Below are 19,774 nucleotides of genomic sequence, written 5' to 3'. Positions count from 1 at the left end.
TAGTGCCTAAGTAAATTTCCAGCCAGGATCCGAGGCTTAATACCTCCTTGTCTGCCTATAATGCTGTTCTGTGGAAGGTGATTGAGGCTGGCCCCCACTGGGAGCTGGGGCTTTTGGGAGCCTTCCCCCTGGAGCTTCTGAGAGAGGAGACCACTCCTTGTTGTCAGGACGAAAGGTGTGATCTGAGTACCAGTGCCCTTCACAATTGACTGCCTTGTTGGTCCTTGTACATGGGCATCGATTACTAAAGGCTTTGCTGTGTTGTGTTCTGCTTATAGGCTGTAGCTTTCTTTTCACCAAATTACAAAGGTTCTTGTGTTTTTCTTGGCAGCTGACAGCCAGCTAGCAAGCATTCATTGATGACCTAGTGGGTGAGTGGATATCAGTTTGTGGAATAGCATCAGATACCCACAACGACAAGGGCTTTTCTGACCCTCACCTGCACTGCCCCCCTCCACCCCCCCAGGCTAACTATAGGCCTTGGAATTCACTGCAGGAGAACCTAGTAAGGAGCCTTTAAAAAATGATAGTAACACAACATGGGGGAAGGACTACAGCTCCTTTTTGATGCTTCTTTTGCCTTCTGACCGGAGTGGAAGGATAAAAATCATAGTCATTGTTGTTTATGGTCCTTGTCTTGTGTTTACTGGATTACAGATTAATGATGATGACACCTTAGAAGCAGCTAATGTCTCCCTCTCTTCCTGGAGGAACCTCGAGGTTCTCTTTCTGAGCATTCTTGTGTCCAGATAAGCACAAAGAGAGGGAGCAGGGTGCAGTAAGTAGCAGGAGTCAGGACCTGACTTTCATCCATGAGTCGCACTTTTCTCATTTACAAAGCGGGGACAAGAATACTAGACCTATCCACTTCACTGGGATGCAGTGAGAAAAACACTTGGTAATTCTTAGTGTTTTATGTATCAGTCTGTGAACCTAATCTGTCTATCCATCCATCTGTTTGTTTTTAAACTTATTTTTAGCAGGTAAATCCAGTAATCTAAATTGATAACAAAACAGAAATCAGAGGAAATATACATAGGAGAATATATGCCAGAAATACAAACTAAAGAAAGTCTCCCATTGGGAGAAAATAGCTCAGTTCAACCAAGAGTCCCAGATTATTTAGAAAAGTGCCTTTACTGTAAGTATAAATAGATTGCTCCAAAATTGTTAGGAAAACTGGTTTAGAAAGGAGCTTGGTTTGGATTTGCTTGTTTCTTGAAGATTTTATGGTGAACTTCAATTTAAAACAGATGCCAGTCTGTGAGAATTAGTATTCCCTCAGATTTCTCAAGTGCATCCAGGTTCACAAAGTCCTTTCTTTACAACCACCTTGTCATTTGTTACCAGGGCTGCTGGGCTCTGGATACAGAGTAAGGAAGCCCCTTTCTACCATTTTAACCAGCTTAAGTGGCAAGTTAAGCAGTGGGCTCTGCTCAAGTATAATTTTGAACTTGGGCAGAGGGAAGAGAAGCGTAGGAAAAGACTTTTGCCAAGAAATGATGTTAGCTTCCTTTGTCTGACAGGAGAGAGGGAGATTCCAAATAGCTCAAGGCCTTGCTCCAGAAGGAGGCAGTCCCTGCTGCTGGAGATGTTTCCTAAAGTTCCGGTGCTTCCTCTGAACTCATCTGTCAGAGAGCAGGAAGGGAGATTCACTGTTTGCTATTCCCTTCTCTGTATCTCTGGCTTCCTACCACATTGCTGGCAGGAAAGGAAGCCACTTCCTTGAGCACATGATACTTTAGCCTTTGGTCACATGGCTCTTCAGTGGAACCTAAAAGTTTACCAGCTAACGGTCCATACCTCCTCTCCCGCCCTCCTCCTCCCACTCCTCCAACTAGGCTGGTCAGCCAAGATACATGGGCTGCTGCTGAATACTGAACTTGCTCAAATATGGCAAGCACAGTGAGGCTTGCTGAATCAGTATTTATATAGTAGAGACTTGAGAAAACCTAAAGAAGGCATTGTTGATTTCAGAAGACCCGTCTGCTCCTTAGGATTCTTTGTCTTCCCTCTTGTTCCTTTCATCTTTTCCTGCAAGTCGAGCCCCCTTACTGGGATGTGCTGCCCAAAAGGACTGGATTAGTTTGCACCTCTTCATCGTGGCCAACTCCCATGCCCTTTGCTGTGTCTAAGCTGAGTATCTTGGGGTAGTTTTGCTTTGTGTTAAGGATGGTGCCGCAATCAGAATCTTCTCTTAGGTGAGTTTTTGAGATTTTGGTGGACAGATGAACAACTTTTGTGATTTTTTTTTCTGCCTAAGTCATCCTGAACAAAAGAGAAGTAAAGTTGGGTAGATTACTTCTCTTTTCCTGGGACTGCTTCCTTCTCTTCCAAGTGACAGAAAGACCTGCTTCAGGTTTTATTACTTGTGGGTAAATGGGACAATGATCACCTTTACCTTAACTCTTTTGATAGGAAATTTGTTTTGTTTTGTTTTGTTTTGTTTTTTTAAGCAATCGGGGTTAACTAACTTGCTCAAGGTTACACTTGCTCAAGGTTACACGGCCAGTTATTTCTGGGTGTGGTGCTGAGTGTCTGAGCCCGGGATTTGATCTCCAGGTCGTCCCAACACTGGAGCCGGTGCTCTTACTCGCTGAGCCACCTGGCTGCCCCTAAGCAATTGGGTTTAAGTAACTTGCTCAAGGTTACACGGCCAGGTGTTTCTGGGTGGGTGCTAAGTGTCTGAGCCCGGGATTTGATCTCCAGGTCGTTCTGACACTGAAGCTGGTGCTCTTACTCGCTGTGCTACCTGGCCGCCCCTGTTTTGTTTTTCAATGTAATGGAAAGAGAATTAGAAAAGAAATCTTGGACTGATTATCTGAAAATCTCATTGGTGCAACTTGATGAAACAGAGATTTATCTCATTGGATACCAAAAGTTTAAATTATACATACTGTGGGGGAAAAAATAGATGATTCAGACTTGTAGTTAGCTACGTTTAAAAGAATAGGTTTCAGGATAATTACTATTTTTGAAAAAGGAAAATGTTAGTAGCAAATGCTTATTACTTGAGTAGTTATACTGTTTAAGCTTTTAAATATCAGTTCTTCACTATTGCCATATAGATTGTGAACTCCTTAAAGACCTCTCTTTGATCCCCAGCACTTGACACAGTACAGGACACATAGTGGGCACCTCATAAACGCTTATAGATGCTTATAGACTAACTGAATGTAAAGCCTTTCACAACTTGGCCCCAGCAATGGGATCTTTGGGTAAAAGAATGTGGACATTTTACTCACTTTTTGGATAGGCTTGATTTACAGCTCTACCAACAGTGTATCAGTGTATCTGTTTTTCCACTGATACTCCAGAAATGTTTGTCTTTTTAGTAAGAAGTGAAATCCCAAAGTTATTTTGATTTTCATTTGTTGTTAGTGATTTGGAGTAGGTTTTTTTTGGTGTGGTTGTTAATAGATTGTAATTCTTCTTTTGAGAGCTCATTGTTCATATTCTTTGACATTTATACACTGGTCTTTCCCCTAATTTCAGGAAGAAAATCACAGGACCTTGGGCAAGTCACTTAACCTCAATTGCCCTCAAAAAAAGGGAAAAAATTAAGAAAATCACAAAAAATATTGACCTTAGATTCTAATGACTTCCAGTCAGTTTCAAGATAATACAGATGATATAAAAATGGAAGATCTCAGTCAAAATTTATTTTAAAATATTAGATACAGGGGTGGCCAGGTAGCACAGCGAGTAAGAGCACTGGCTCCAGTGTCGGGATGACCTGGGGATCAAATCCAGGCTCAGATACTTAGCACCACACCCAGAAATAACTGGCTGTGTAACCTTGAGCAAGTTACTTAACCCCGATTGCTTAAAAAAAAAATTAGATACAGAGAGTCAGAAGTCAGACTGAAACATTGAGGTTGGAGATAATAGGTAAAAGGGTGATTCATAGTGGAAATGGAAATCTGTCATTACTTTTTACTAAACATAGCCAAGACCTCACTTAAACTTTTCTTTTTTAATTTAAATTTTCTTTTTTATTATGATTTTAATAGCCAACAAACAACCTTTGAGTATGCTAAAAATAAGAATGCATATAACTCTGAACTTGTGTTATGTACAGTTTGTTTTTTACAAAAGGATTGTTTAACATGCTAGTAATAAAATTGCCTTTTGTGTCCCCTTCAGAATATCTTTTTCTTTTCTTCTGTATACTTTAAAAAATAATCCTCATCATAAGCTTTTTCTATGATCTCTACTCCCCATTGTATCCTTTTCCCTCTTCCAGAGAGCCATCCCTTAGAAAAATAAAAAAGATTAAAGGGACAGCTAGGTGACTCAGTGAATAAAGCACTGGCCCTGGAGTCAGGAGGACCTGAGTTCAAATCTGACCTCAGACACTTAATACTTACTAGCCATGTGACCTTGGACAAGTCACTTAACCCCAATTGTCCTGCCTTCTCCCCTTAAAAAAAAAAAAGATAAAAAATGCAGCTTACCAAACTTAACAAAACTTACCAACATATTAAAAAAGCCTGACCTATGCGGTGTTCCACATCTATAATTACCTACATTTCTCATAGCTCTTCTTTGAGGCCAAACTTGGTTAGAATAATCTTGCAGCATTTAACTTCACTTGTTTTGTTATTGTTCTTTCCCTTTAGATTGTCATAGTAATTTTCTACTTTTATTTTTCCACAATCTACTAATTTCACTTTGCATCAATTCATATAATTCTTCCTATAATTTTCTGTGTTCCTTATTTCTCATAGCACTTCTGTGTATTTTAAAAAATATTTTATCAGTACTTCTTTCCATTTTTTTTCATCAGTACCAACCAACTCACTCCTTTTAACCTGTTCTTCTCATTTCTGGGTACTTTATTTGGCCTTAAGCCCAGGTTAGAGCCAAGATAGTGGTTCTATGATTTAGTTCTAGAAAACTGATCCTAGAGAAACCAATACAAATGTGAGCTTTCTTATTATGTGGTACAGTAAGCAGGCAAAAACTAAATCACACACACACCATATGGTAACGCAGAGATTTGGCCACACAGAGCCAGGGTCATTTACATGAGGGAGGTGTGGGAGTACATGCTTACAGTGGTGTCTGAACAAGGAAGTTTTATACCTTTAATATGGGCTTGATTGAGAATAGGTAGTTGATGTCAGAGATAGGAGGGAGCATTCCTGACCCAGATGTGGTAGGGAGATTCTCCAGGTCACTTATTGCTATTATATTTGGGTGGTTAAGTTTCCTAATCAGTGTTCAGATTCGTAATTGGATAAATGGATGTGTTGGTAAATGGGTGTTAGCTGGTAGTCTCCTCTAATCAGGAGCTTCAGTCAGGGTCAGAATGAGTTAGGACAATGAAAAAGTAAAGGCTGTCTGTCATAGTGTATACATTTATGGTCATTAGGACCACTTAACCTAAGTGATTTTATTTTGGAGGTCTATTAAACATCAAACAATGTATTATTTAAATCACAGTTATAACACTGAGCAAACCTAAAACCATTTAACTTTATAGTAAATAAAAATAATAATTAAGTCATGTTATTTATTGAGTCTATATTTTATTTCTTTTAGAATCTTTTATTTTGGGGTGGCTAGGTGGTGCAGTGAATAGAGGAGTCAGGAAGACTTGAGTTCAAATCCAGCCTCAGACACTTAACACTTACTAGCCATGTGACCTTAGGCAAGTCACTTAACCCCAATTGCCCCTACAAAAAGCAAAAAAAAAACAAGAATCTTTATTTTTCTTGTATTTTACAATGTCTTTGTATCCTTTTTAAAGTGCAGTGTCTTTTTTTTTCTTTTTGGAGGAGGGAAGGCAGGGCAATTGGGGTTAAGTGACTCGCCCAAGATCACACAACTAGTAACTGTTAAGTGTTTGAGGTTACATTTGAACTCAGGTCCCCCTGACTCTAGGGCTGGTGCTCTATTCACTGCACCACCTAGCTTCCCCTAAAGTACAATGTCTTAAATTATTTGACTCAGGACCTGATTGCATGTCATCATCCTCATCATATGGTCCAGTATCATTGAATGCTTTTTTTTTTCTTTTTTGTAGTTGTAGCCGACTTCGTCAAATTCAAAGCATCCTGACCCAAAGCAGCAAGTCTCAGCCTGATGGCATTCTCTGCATTTTAGGTTAGTACTCTTAAGAGTCAAAAAACAAAAAGGGTGAAAGTAACTTGGTTTTTCTGTTTGTTAGAAAATGTGTTGTTGTTGTTGTTTTGTGTGTGTGTGTGTGTGTGTGTGTGTGATGTCAGGTTAAAGTATTCTCTCTATTCCTTTCACTCTCTGAGACTCCCAAGAATCTGGGAGGAGTTTCAAGTGATTTGGTGGCTCAATTCCATTTTAATTAAAGCATCTACTATGTATAAGATATTATACTAAGCATGAAACAAGATGATGCCTGCTGTTAAGGAGCCTACTTTATATAAGGGAAGATAACATTATATATCTAGATATGTATATATACTTAATTGTTGTTTTATATGTGTGTGTATTCATACATACATACCTACACACACACATAAGGAAAACAGAAGGTGATTTGGGCAAGGAGAGAGCATAATCTAGGGATGTGTAGAATTCAGGGAAGGTTTCAGAGGAGGTAGCAGCATCAAAGTTATGCCTTATTTTAAAAGAAGATAAGGATTCTGAGAGGTAGAGATGACCAAAGAATACATTCAGAGACATGGGTGTCTGAGCTGGAATGCCAAATTCAAGGAACAATTGTCTGTCCTACATGAAATGTGTACACACAAAATGAAGCAGTGAGAAATAAGACTGGAAAGGAAGATTGGAACTCTGTTGTGGAGACATCAAACTGTCAGACTGAGGAGGCAGTATTTTAGCCTACAATCAATGGAGAACCACTGAGGTCTTTGGAGCAGTTGATGGAAGTGGTCAAACCTGTGTCTTAATTATTTTAGCAGCAACATAGTAGTTACTAGAGAGACTAGAAAGAAGAGAAACCTAGAAACAGGCCAAGGTTATTGTAATAGTTGAGGCAAGAGGCAATGAGGGCACGAACTAAGGGCAGTGGCCGTGTGAGTGGAGACAAAGGGATGAGTTGAACAGATAGTATGAAGTTCAGGTATTCAGGGCTTGAAAACTGAGCGGGAGTGGGACTCCAAGGTTATGATCCTGGATTTCAGGGACCCTGTTAGGGCCCTCGGTAGGAAAAGAAGTTCAGAGAAGGTGTAAGTTTAGCAGAGAAGATGAAGAGCTTGGTTTTGTCCTTGTCAAGCTCTAGAAATTCCCAATGGGATTTCTAGTTGGAGAAGCTTAGCAGGCAGTGCAAAACTAGTGTTTAGGGAAAAACAGTTATTCTGTATACATGGTAATATATAGACTCTGTAGAGATAATGCTAGGTTAGAGGGCATCTGTGTAGAGATAGTAATTTAATCCAAGGGAGTGGAGAAGGCCCCCAAGGTAGAGAGTGTGGACAAAGGAGAGAGAAGAGGTCCTGGGACAGAGGCTCGGCATATACCCAAGCCAAGGGGGTAAAGGATAGACGATAATTTAGCAAAAGGAGGTGGAGGTGAACCAGGAAAGAACAGTGTCACAGAAACCGAAGGAGGAGAGAGTATTAAGCAGGAGTGGGAAGTGAGCAAGAATGTGAAAGGCAGCAGAGATGTTGAGTAGGATGAAGACTGGTGTCGAGGTATTTTTTTCCACTTTCAAATGAAAGACTCACATTCACGAATTTCATGTCAATACTCCCAGAAAAACTCCCAAACAAATAACTTTAGGAGCCTTAGGAGTGAGTTAATATGCTGACCAGGTTTTTGTTGAGCATTGGGTGAAAACTCAGCTTATAATTGCTTCTGAAATTTTGCACATAATGTTTTTGACTAGTGAAGGAAAAAATTTGGTTGTTTACTTTTTTGTGCTAATCTTTATTTATTATTTTATTATTATTTATTTATTTGGTGGAAACCATTTATCTGTATTAGTATTTTCTCTATTCCATCCTTCCTACCCCACCAAATACAGAAATAGACAGACAGACAGACACACATACACAAACAGAGAGCCAACATCCACGTATGTGTATGGTTTCTTGTAAGACTTGATACAGCCTCACAGTAGTGATTAGAGAATGACCTCTAGACTGAACCATCCATTGTCAGCTCTGGAGTACCAGAATTATTCATTTAAAATTATGTTTCTTAACTGTGAAAAGAGTAATAGGAAGCAGAGTTGAAAGGTACAGACAGGAGCCTTGGCCTTGAGTTAAGGTATATCAGGCTTATTAAAGATCTCTGTGATATCACAAGTACTTAAAACCATATGAAAATATAATGCATTTTATTTTAATAGCAAGGGAAAAGAAGGGAAAGTATAGTACAGGAAAAGGGATTTTTGCATTGGATTACTCCACTGTTTGAAGCTGCTATCTGAAGTGTGGTCACTTGAAAGCCCAGTCTTTGTCTTATTTCTTCCTTCACCAGAGGTATTGAAGTGTGGAGAAAGAGAACAGATAGATTGTCCTCCTTAATATAAAAGTTTGATGTTATCCCAGAGCAATTCTTCTTGGCCTTTGTTTTACAATAACTGTGATCAACTTGACACTACTTTCTATGGTCCTAAAGGCTTCACTATTGTTGGGAAGCTGGTTGGGTTTGCTTAGGGCTTCCTTTTGGAAAGTACTTATTATCTATATTGGTTGTTCGTTCATCTCAGGCAATTGAAATGGAAATAAGTGTCTAATTATATAGCTGATCATATGTTTTCTGTACCAAGTAAATGATACTTACTAATCACAAATTTTATAACTTAGTTTTATATTCTAACTGATGTATATTTTCCCAGTTCTATGTGCATGAAGTAGTATGATTTCATTTCTAGGGAGGTATTGTTTCCTCTTGTTAACTATAGGGAAATTCTTCTGTTTCTAGGAATTTTTGCATCCTCATTGGCTTTTAAATGTAAATTCTCTTTATAAATTCAGCAGTGAAAGATTTTAGCTGATAGCTGGCACTTAGCTAAAAATGCATTTTGGAGAAATTTTTGCTTGTATTCTCTCAAGACTGTTGTCCTATCTCCTTTTTCCCCAGAAGGGCATTGCAGGTTGGTTTTCAAGGTCATGGATTTGTTTATAATGCAGAGCCATCTGTGTCCATTGCACTGTTATAACTGCAGGGGTATAAAGATGAACATGGACTGAATTAATGATGTGTGATTTGAATGGAAATCAGTGTTCATGGCTAGAGGGTAGGACCATGCTAATTCACTTGCTGTCAGCGCCTTCCATCTTTTCTCTCTCCTCTCCCATTGTTTCCTTGCATTTGTCTTCCACCTCTGAACACCAGCAACACTGTCCTATTCAGTTAGTACCATCTGGTTGCTTGTCTTCGAAAATCCTTATTCCCAGGGTGACAGTAGCAGCAGCTCCATGAAACTGATGTAGGCAGTATAAGTCATGAAAGCACACTTAATTCTTGTGTAACCACCAGACAATACCAGTCTATGTCTGGGGAATTGAGGGAAGCCAAGGACTGGTTCCGGCAGTGAGAAGGGAAGAGCTGGATCATCTTCCCTTCAGTCATGTAAAAGCTGCACCTATGGCTCATGTTAACTGAAAGCCAAACAGATTTTGCTTCATGACGTTACCTGCTTCTTCAGGTTTAGGGAAGACAAGAAAAGGATACAAATGCACAAAGGAAGTACTTGTGTTTCTAATCACTCCCTATGTTTCTAAGATCAAAATTCTCACAACCAACTAGCAGCCACCTGACCCTAGGAACAGTTGTGGGGACACAGCTGTTTCATGGAAGGCCATTTTCAACATCCATGCATTAGGCAGTTTTTCTACTCCTTTAGCACAGGCTAAACAAGAGTCATTTAATGAACTCCTGACTCCTTGGGAAGATCATGCACGACAACTTTGGAGAAGGACTTATATCTGTGGTCTGTGCCATTAACACTTCCCAGAAGATAGTAGATGGTGCCTCTCACAGGTTGTTTGTTCTTCATTCTGGAAGAGGACCCTGGCATCAAGAAGGTGATGCCATGACTTTTAAGTGAATTGGATGTAAGTGAGGGGGGCTATGCAAAGTCACCAGCCTCACTTTCTTCTCTGGAGCCATATGGGTCCAGTGGCAAGAAACTATTGCTATTTACATTTACTCTGAGTCAGTCAGGGCCCAAATAATGACTACTAAATGGACTTGGGCTGGGACCTATTGTTGGCCAATCAATGAAAGCCAGAGTGAATTGGGATTAAGGTATGGTCCTTAAGAAAGAAATCTGACCTGTAAACCCCAAGATATCTTGTGAGGTTTCAGAGATCAAAATTTACATTCCTTTGGGCAGAGCACTTGCTGGTAAGGGTATGATACCCTGTGTGGGCAGAAGGAGAGGAAGGAGGAAAGGAAAGAGAAGGGGAAGAAAGGGGAGGGGAGAGGAGGGAAGGGAGGAGCTGTGTTGGCCAGCTGGAACTGGCCAGTTGGGTCCCTAGTAGGGCAGCCCATACTACTCATAGGTTGCTGTTTGTCCTTTGTCCTCAAAGAGGACAGTAACATCAGGAAGGTGATGCCATGACTTGCAAGTGAATTGGATTTAAGTGAGGGAGGGCTGTGCAAAATCGCCAGCCTCACTTTCTCCTCCAAAGCCATCTGGGTTCAGTGGCAAGATATAGATCAGGACGACTGGAAATGACCTCACAGATTGTTTCTCTGGCAAGTTATGGTATGATGGGTGTGGTGCTGCACAAAACACCATCTCTGCTTCCACTGGTGCTACCAAGGTTGTGGACAAGATCATTCCTAAGCGGAATATGAAGCTCAGTAGGCATGGTCTTCTGTATTCCTACACCAAATATGATATCAAGAAAGTGGTGAAACAAGTCCAAGAGTCCCACAAAGGGCATCTTGGGCTACACAGAGGACCAGGCTGTATCTTATGCTTTTATCAGTGGCAGCCAGTCTTCTACCTTGGATGCTGATGTTGGTATTGTTCTTAATGACCGTTTTTGTTAAGTTCTTTTCCTGATATGACAACTGGTATGGTTATAACAAGCATGTAGTGGCCCTGCTAGTCTACTTACTACACCTTCAAGGGGTAAAAGCCATGGATCTTTATTGCTAGACAAAAGAGGAGCTCATCACTGGGGAGCCCACCTGCTTAACCTATTTGCCTATTATGGGGATCTCATGCCCCCCTAAATTCTTGTCCCAAGGCAAGGTAGATCCTTGGTATTTAAACTGCTTCTGTTTGGATGATTGCAATATTATTTTTCTTTAATATAGAAGCTCTAGATTTTTCCTATGACGTACCTGGGATTTTTCCTTTGGAAGTTTCTTTCTATTTTGCTTTGCCAAGTGGTTCTAATAGATCTGAGTAGTTTTTATTTATGATTTCTTGAAATATTTTGTCCAAGTTTTTTTTTAATGTTTTTAAAGAAGTCCAATTATTCTTAAATTATCCCTCCTTACTCTGATTTCCAGCTGAGTTATTTTTTAATATCAGTTATCTTACATTTTCTCCCCCCCTAATCTTTTGATTTTATTTCTTGTTACATGGAGTCATTGATTTATGTTTGGTCTCTTCTTGTTTTCAGAGATGCTGCTTCTTCAGTAAAGTTTACTGTTTTCTCTTTTAAATTACTTATTCTCCTTCCAGTTCTTTCTTTTTTATTTAATTTTATTTTTTCTCAATAAACAAAACTTTTTTTACATTCATTTTTTAAAGTTTTGAATTACAAATTCTCTTCTTTTTTTCCTTTCCCTTTCTTTGAGAAGGCAAGTAATTTGATATTATACATGTGATTTTATACTTGGGATTATACATGTGTAGTCATGCAAAACATTTCCATCTTAGCCCCATTTCTTTCCTTGGGAGCTTTTATTTTTCCTCTTCGTTTATTCTAGATGTTCATGTAGTCCTTATGGCAAATCCATCTTTCCGTTGAGTCTCTGCTTAAAATTATCATGGAATCAGATTTGTAGTAATTTCTTATAGTAGTGAGTGTTGTTTTTCAAATTTACTCATCTCTTCAGCTGTAGTTCCTGAATTGGAACATTGCCTCCTGCCAAACTTAGGGTGGGATAGTCACTTCTTTGTGGTTTGTACAGTTACATGTCCTATATCATAGTCATTAGTCTTTGTTGTTTTGCTTGATGTTTTTTGAAGAATATGCTTTGTGGTACGTCTGCTTTTTAAAAATTTGTCAATTTAAAAAACAGTTTTGAAACTAAGACTCTAGGGAAAAAAATCACAAATATTAAGAATACTTAGCTGAGCTAAAAGTTAAACTAATTTATTTAGATTCTAAAAAAATCAATTGAAATTGAATAAGGACTGTATTGGGGAACCTGATAAAAGCTATTTGTGTAGAAAGTCCCAAAAGATTTTTAATTGCTTAGAAGCTTATAGTGAATTTGTATGAACTTGGAGTTGTAAAGTTGGATCTCAGAGGTCATCTTGTTGGAACCATACCTGAACAGGAATCCCCTCTTCAATGTCACCTGCCATGTGCTTATCCTGATTCCGCTTGGCAATCCCCAGTGCTGGGGAAATCACTACCTCTCTTTCAAGGGCAACTCTTCCCATTTCTTTAAAGACTTGACTACTAAGAAATAATTCTTTATATTGATATGAAACTTACCTCCCAGAAACTTTCACACATTGCCTCTAGTTCTTCCCTTTATACCCAGTCAGGATGAGTCAAAGCCCTCTTCTTCATGACGTTCTTGATGTACCTGATGATAGTGATCACAACCTGTTTTGTCTTCTCTTCTCTAAGCTAGAGACCCCCTATTCCTTTGCCATACTGGCTGCCCCACTCTAGTAGTGGTCACCAAAGTCCCTGGCACTGTCAAATGGTTCACCCTCAGAAACTAATAACATTTTATCAGTGAAGATGACATTAAAGAAGAGGCAATAGCCTCTGCTTTGCCACTGTACCCTAAGGATCATGGGACTGTGCTTTCCAATTGTAGCTGAAATCTTCCATATGTGTTGAGTTCCTTGAGAACAGGGACTGTCTTATTTTTCTATTCAAATACCTAGCCCTTAGCGTAGTGCTTTTCACATGATAAGTGCTACATGGCTTCTTCATTCATTTATTCATTCCTTGAGACGTGCACTACTTGTATGTCCTAAAATATGTCCAGAACTGGATACAGTAGTAGAGATATGGTCTACTCTTCTAGCCTTTTAATTGTTTTTTAGATCAAGGTGCTAAAAAAAAAGTTTATGCAACTGCAGTCTGTTCAATCAAAGATTAATGCATAGGAGCGAGGTGATAATTCACTTCTGTTCTTTGCTGGTTAGGGGACTTTTAGAGTTCTACATTCTCTTCTGGATGGCCTATTTGAAGAATAGCAGTAACCTGGAGTGTTCCAGAAGAGGGTGACTAAGATGAAGAGGAATCTGAAAACACTTTCCTTTTAAGGAATAGATGGAAAAACTGGAGTGATTTAGCCTAGTGAAGACAAGATTAAGGGGAGTCACGATATATCTTCAGAGAAATGGAGACTGTCATGTAGAAAAGGAAAGAACCTTGCTGTTTTTGATGCTCCATGGTAGAGATATCAAATTTGCTTTCTGCAAATGGCCCACAAAACTCCACACCAAGCGTTAGGCCAGAATAAAATGTAATTGGGAAGCATTTAACAAAATGAATAGAAATGCAGTGCAGCCTAGAGAATGTTAATTCGTGGTTTTCTCAGTCAATCTGCAACCTGTAGGCATCCTTTTTTATTTGAATTTGATGCCACTTCTCCAGAGGGCAGAACTAGGACCAACATGTAGAAATGACCTGGAAGCAGATTGCACAGTCACAGATTGGAAGGGAATTTTGAAGTTATTCTATCTGACTTGAGGTGTAAAGAGTGCATCCTTGACTAGTTATTATTTTGCTTCTAATTGAATAGTTTCTGATTTCCATTTCATTGTTGAAAACTTCCAGTGATTTTCGTGATGTTCTTTTAAATGATTCAAAGTTAGTCATTGGAGCTAGTCAATAATGGATTAGGCTGACTCATAAAAGGGTGCACTCCCCATCATTTAAATATTTAGGTGCAGTGTGGTTGCCCTTTATCAAAGATGTTGAACATATGATTTCTTTGTTGGACTGGGAAGGCAGCCTCTTCAGGGTTTGTGATGGAACCCTCTAATTTAAACTGGAAATTACAGAATCATCAGTCTGTGACTCAGATTTATATCCTTGCTGCAAAACTTAGCATGGTCTCAGAGTAGTACTCTAGATCCAGAAGCATCCTGCCCTGCATGAATTTATGAATTTAGTCTTTTTGAAAAATGATCATTTCAAATTTGAATAAATGTTCAGGACTATGACTGTTGTAAAATATGTGATATTTAAAATCTGTCAAAATGTTAACTGGATGGTATCCAAATACAACAAAGGACTTGTTTATGGTAGAACATAAAATTAATTTCAGTTGGTTTCATTCATAGGTGGTTTGTTTGGCAGGCAATTCCTTAACATTTTATAACAAACCATACAACTTTAAATGGCTAAAGAGAGAATTGTCATTAAATTGTCAGATAGTTTTTCCATTAATCAAAATGTTAAACCCTCAGTGAAGATAAGAAATGTTATGACCTAGATCTGTAGTTCTTTTGACAAAGGAGTTTGTTTGTGGACATTTATTTTGAGTACCTTCTACAAGAAGCCTTTGGTGATCCCCCTTAATGCTACTGCTTTCCCTCTGCTGATTACTTTTTCATGAATGTTTCCTGCATGTTTATTCAAATTTGAAATTATCATTTTTCAAAATGAGATAGTTGGAGGGACAAAGGAAAGTAATGGGAGGAAAAAGGAAAACGAGAAGAGAAGGGATCTCATCTCATGACTGAAGAGATTTGAAGGTGTTAGAGCCTGAAAGTCAATAATATTCTGATGTTGCTTCTTGGAATCTGAGGTACTGTGACCTTGACTGAGGGAGATAGTCCATGAGACAGAGATGTGTCAGACCAAAGGCCAAGGAATTTTAGGACCAGATGATGTCTTTTGAATTTATTTAGATCCTTTTTCCTCTCGATAACTTCAAATCATTTTGGACCGTTGAACCTCAGGTGTTAGTGAAAACCTCCAGAGAGAGACTGTCCTGGAGCTCTGGACTTGGAGCCAGGAATACCTGGGTTCATATCCTGCCTAAAACATTTACCAGCTGTTTAGCACTAAGCAAACACTCAACCTGTCTTGGCCATCACTCCTCATCTGTAAGATACGGGGCTTGGATAAGATGGTTTCTGAAATCAAGTCAACAAGCATTTAAGAAGTGCCTACTCTGTGTAGGGCATTTTGCTAAGCTAATAAGAAAAGCAAAAAATAGCCCCTGCCTTGAGAGAGCTCACAGTCTAAGAGGAAAACAATGTGACAGCAGCTGTGTACAAACAAAATATATGCTGGATGAGTTGGAAGTCATCAGCAGAGAGAAGGCTGTAGCATCAAGGGGAATCGCCAAAGGCTCCTTGTAGAAGGCGGGACTAAGATCTGGGACGTGAAGGAAGCCGGGGAAGCCAGGGGACTGAGATGAAGGAGAGCATTCCACACACAGCTAGTGAGAATGCACGGAATTGGGAAGTGGTGTGTCTAGTGCAAAGAACATCAAAGAAGTCGGGGTCATTGGATCAGAGTGCTCTCTCTATAAAGTCCCTAGTGTAGCTCTTTGACCCTGTGATCATCCACATTCTTCCCTCAGGAGGTTCAGCCTATCTTTCATTGTTCCCACCATTACTAGAGGTTGGATAGAAGTTAAGCTGTCAAACTGTGAGAGATTGTAGTGGTTAGGCCCAAGGTCCTGCCGGTGAAAATACAGAGCAAGGGCTTACATTAAGAAAATTAAGTTAGAATAGACTACATTTAGGCTACATTGATTACGTAAGTTAGAGATGCCTACAATAGCCATCTTAAAGCTTCTGAATAACATAGACCAGTGGTGCTAACTATTCCCTCAGTTAGGACACTAGGTTAATTAACTTCTGTTTCTAAAATATCCACCAACATTATTTTTTTACCCTAATTACCCAGTCCCTAGAATACTTAGTGTTGTTTTGGAGGCTGATCTGGCTGGTCCCTGTTAGCAAATTTGACTTATAGATGGAGTGTAAAGATCACGAAATTTTGAGTCGGTAGGACTGCATTCATATCTTATTGTGGCTTACTTCCAGTGTGACCCTGAGCAAGTCACATCTTTCATGTTGGGGTGGGGTAAATTCACCGAATCAATGATTCTTACCTTGAGTGTGGCAGGTCCCAGGCACTTAACCATCACCACAAGGGAAAGAACACTGGGTTTGAAGTCATCAGAACTAGGTTTGGATTCCAGCTCTGCTGTGTGACCTTGTATGTGACTTTGAACAAGTTTTATAACTTCCGGGCCTCAGTTTCCGAATCCATAAAATGAGGAGACTATACTCGATTTCTGCAGATTCTTCTTATTCTAAATCAATACTCCTTTAAGTCCTTTGATCCTTAGGAAAAGCTTTTTCTGATTTTCTTTTGTTGCAGATAAAGATTATTCATATTCCAGACATTTAGTGTGGAGTTACCTAGATGTTCTTTTTTTAAAATTCAGTTTTATTTTTCCCCCATGCCTAGATGTTATGAATAGATTGTTGCACATACTTGAACTAGAGTCCTTAGACAATCATCTATTTCAATGATAGTAGACATGTATAATATATGTACAGTGTATATGTATATATGACATACCTTCTAAATTCCAATTTTAGCTTCTCTGCTGATATAAAGAGCTCCATTTCTTAAAAGTAAAAGTACCAGTTCAGACTCATTTGAGTGATTTGTCTAAGATAGCCACTTTTTCTGTTTCTTTTCCAAAGGGAAAAAAATTTTTTAATGCTAAGTTCTTACTATAATTTCAGTTTTGATCAGTTCATAATCAAGTTTATAAGTGATCAAATTTATAATGCTATTAAGTTTATAAAAGGAAAAATATAAAATCAGATGCCTATAGTGGTTCATAATTTGTGACTTCTTGGTTCTAGAGAATTTTGGTTTCCTTGAAAATTTAGTTCAAATGCCACCTTCTACGTAAATCCTTTCCTGATTTTCCCAGCCACTGATGCCCTTCCACCCAAAACTTACCTTGTATTTCTTTTGTATTTACTGTGTGTATATACTCATATGTATATATTGTCTTCTCCATTTGAGGGCAAGGGACTGTTTCACTTTTGCTTTTATGTCCATGACATTTAACTCAATACCTAATAAATATTTATTAATTGATCATTTGATTGCCATGACATGATAGTTGTTTCTAAATATTTTTGAGAAAATCTCTTATATATAATATCTTTTTGTATGTATGTAAACATTCCCCAAGACTTTGTCCTGGTCCCTCTTTCTTTATACTTTTTCTTTTTGGACATATCATCAGCTTCTATGGGTTTAAGAATAAACTTTGCAGATGACTCTCACATCTATATATCTAGCCCTAATCCTTCTTTTGAATGCCACTCAAAAATCAGCCATCTGCTGAATATCTTCCCTTGGATGTTTTTCAGCGCCTCAAACTCAAAATATTCCCCAAAGAATTCATTTTGTAGATCATTTCCGTAGTTACCATGGGAAGTCATCCCTAGGTTAGAGAGGAAAATGTCAACACCTTCTAGACATGCCAAGAATGTTATTTATATTGATACAAACTTTTCTGGCTCTTGACAAACTTTGTATATTCTAAGGGGATTTGACAAAAATGCTCTTTGAGATCCTTGGATCCCGGAGGCAGCTCCTGGGGTTTTCATGTCTGTAGATAGGTTTTTTCTGGTTTAAGGAGTGTCTTGAGCTTGCTTCTGAGCTACTCTGTAATCATGTAGTCTTAGGCAAAAGAATTAGGTCACAGGATTACTTTGTTAGGAAAGTTCAGGCAAGAACATATTAGCTGGAAGGAAACACAAACCAATTAAGCCTATTTTTAAACTTGCCTTTAAGAGGACAGACTCAGGCTATGGATCTGTTACAAGGCAATGTGTCTGAGAGAGAACAGGGCTCTGCCTGGGCAATAAGATATGTAGGCATAAGAGTCTCAAGTAGAAATCCTTTCACTTGGGGCAAAAACAGTTTTGGGGAAGGGTGACAATATTGAGACGGTCTAGTTGTGGTGAGACAGGGTTGGAGGGGAGCTGGGACAGAGCTGCAACCCCAAGGAGGTTGTGGGTGGAAAAGGAGGCCATTGGAGAGGGGCACCACAATATGGAACTCTGAGAGTGGTAGTCTGGAGCAGGGTGAGAGAGTGGGGTCTTGGGGTATAGACCAGAAGAGAACCAAAAGGCCAGTCTGGCCATTCTCTGGACAGCCCTGGGGGGGAAGTGTAATATTCCCTGAGACAAAGCCCCGATTGCGCCATTCTGTGGTCCTGCTAGGCATTTCAGCACATGTGTATCATTAAGGAGCCAAATTTCATTGATGGCTCTTTAAAACTTTTATCAGAATACTTGAGATTCTCAAGTTGGGGCCAGAACACTTAATTATTGGGAAACGGTTAGGGAGACGGAGAAGAGAGCATCTGAGGCTGTCTAAATTCTGCATATTTGCACTTACTCTACATACATATTATCTAGTTATGCAAGTATGTTATCTAGGCTAACACAAATGTTTTAGTGTTTGCTGGGGATGCTAGGTTAATTTCATTTGTGCAGAGAGTTTATGAACAAGTCAATTAAAAGTCTAGTCAGTAGCTGACCCTGTTCTAACAGGCTTTCCTTTGCTTTGCATTTACTTAGGAGCCAGACACCCTTTTTGCTATTATGGAATGTGTTGTCACTTCACAACTCTTCAGACAAAACTGGACAAATAGGCCATAGTAAATGACTTTCAGGTGCCCTTTTATATGTACAAATGGAAAGACTGATGAGCTAAGATTATAAGATTATAATTATAAGGCTACCTCTCCTGGCCAGAGTATTTTTCCTGCTCTTGAGAAGGCCAACATTGCAGACTCTACTGTGCATGTTAGGAATGTGAGTAGTGAAGTTAATAAACACCCAGGCTCAGAGTAGCCTTATTTGTCAGGCAAATACGAGATTTAATGAAATACTTTGGCATGCAAAGTTCCTTGAATTTTGGTATATTCCAGTTTTTCAGCTAATCACAACTTCCTTGAACTCTTGTTGCTGATTTGTTTTTCCAGATAAAATGATAGTATCTGCTCCTCCAATCCTCTTCCCATTGTGGCATTTGGCGTTTGGATATCATAGGCTATGGAATTTATTGACTGAACAGAGCAGAATCCTTTGTTAGCCTTTTACGAGGCTAAGCCCAGTTAGCTTGTTACATCCTGACCTTCACTTTTGCCTTCCTCTTCAACCGCACCTCACTCTTCCACAGTATGCTGGCTCCTCCAGCCTTGGATAATCTCATTTAGACCCTGACTCGTCACCATGTTATCTCAGGGATCCTGTCGTATGTTGAAATTATGTGTGCCTTTCTCTGCTAGTCTTCTGCATCCTGTTCCATTTGTGTGGTCCTTTTGTTAGCTATAAAGGCAATCTAGCCCAGACAGCTGACTTGAAGTTCCCATTATGAAGTAGTAAAGATGGTGGGGTTGGGCTCCCACTTCCTTTCTTATGGCTCCTTTCTTTTCTTTGGACTTCTTTGGCCCTCTTGCCAAGTCACCTCTGTCTGTGTCTATAGTTCTTCTTCTGATTCTGTCTCTTTCCCTCTCATTTGTCCCTATGTGATGCTGCCTTATTCCAGTTACTCATAGTCTTTGCTTTTCACTCTCCCACCCACACTTACTGTTTGTATACATGGGTCTGAGAAAGTGGGTTTGTGACTCTTGAGCCTTGGTGGTGAGTAAACAAATG

At 39.3% G+C, this 19,774-nt stretch overlaps 1 protein-coding gene across 2 annotated transcripts in view; it reads left to right on the top strand.

Annotated features, from left to right (window-relative positions):
* DNAAF9 (dynein axonemal assembly factor 9) overlaps positions 1-19,774 on the top strand; it is a 168,695-nt gene that overhangs the window by 12,795 nt on the left and 136,126 nt on the right. Inside the window, exons 1-2 of one of the 2 annotated variants that reach the window (XM_069072494.1) lie at positions 1,714-2,201; positions 6,032-6,111. In XM_069072494.1, the coding sequence (XP_068928595.1) occupies positions 2,173-2,201; positions 6,032-6,111 (109 nt within the window). In that variant the 5' untranslated portion in view covers positions 1,714-2,172. Of the gene's footprint in view, positions 1-1,713; positions 2,202-6,031; positions 6,112-19,774 lie in introns of those variants that run through there. The other variant, XM_069072485.1, reaches the window with a different exon arrangement.

Source organism: Petaurus breviceps, unplaced genomic scaffold, assembly GCF_028583685.1.
Source record: "Petaurus breviceps papuanus isolate PSGF00001 unplaced genomic scaffold, PetGlider_PUasm1.0 140, whole genome shotgun sequence".
NCBI lineage: Eukaryota > Metazoa > Chordata > Mammalia > Diprotodontia > Petauridae > Petaurus > Petaurus breviceps.
This window is presented reverse-complemented; position numbering and strand designations above follow the sequence as displayed.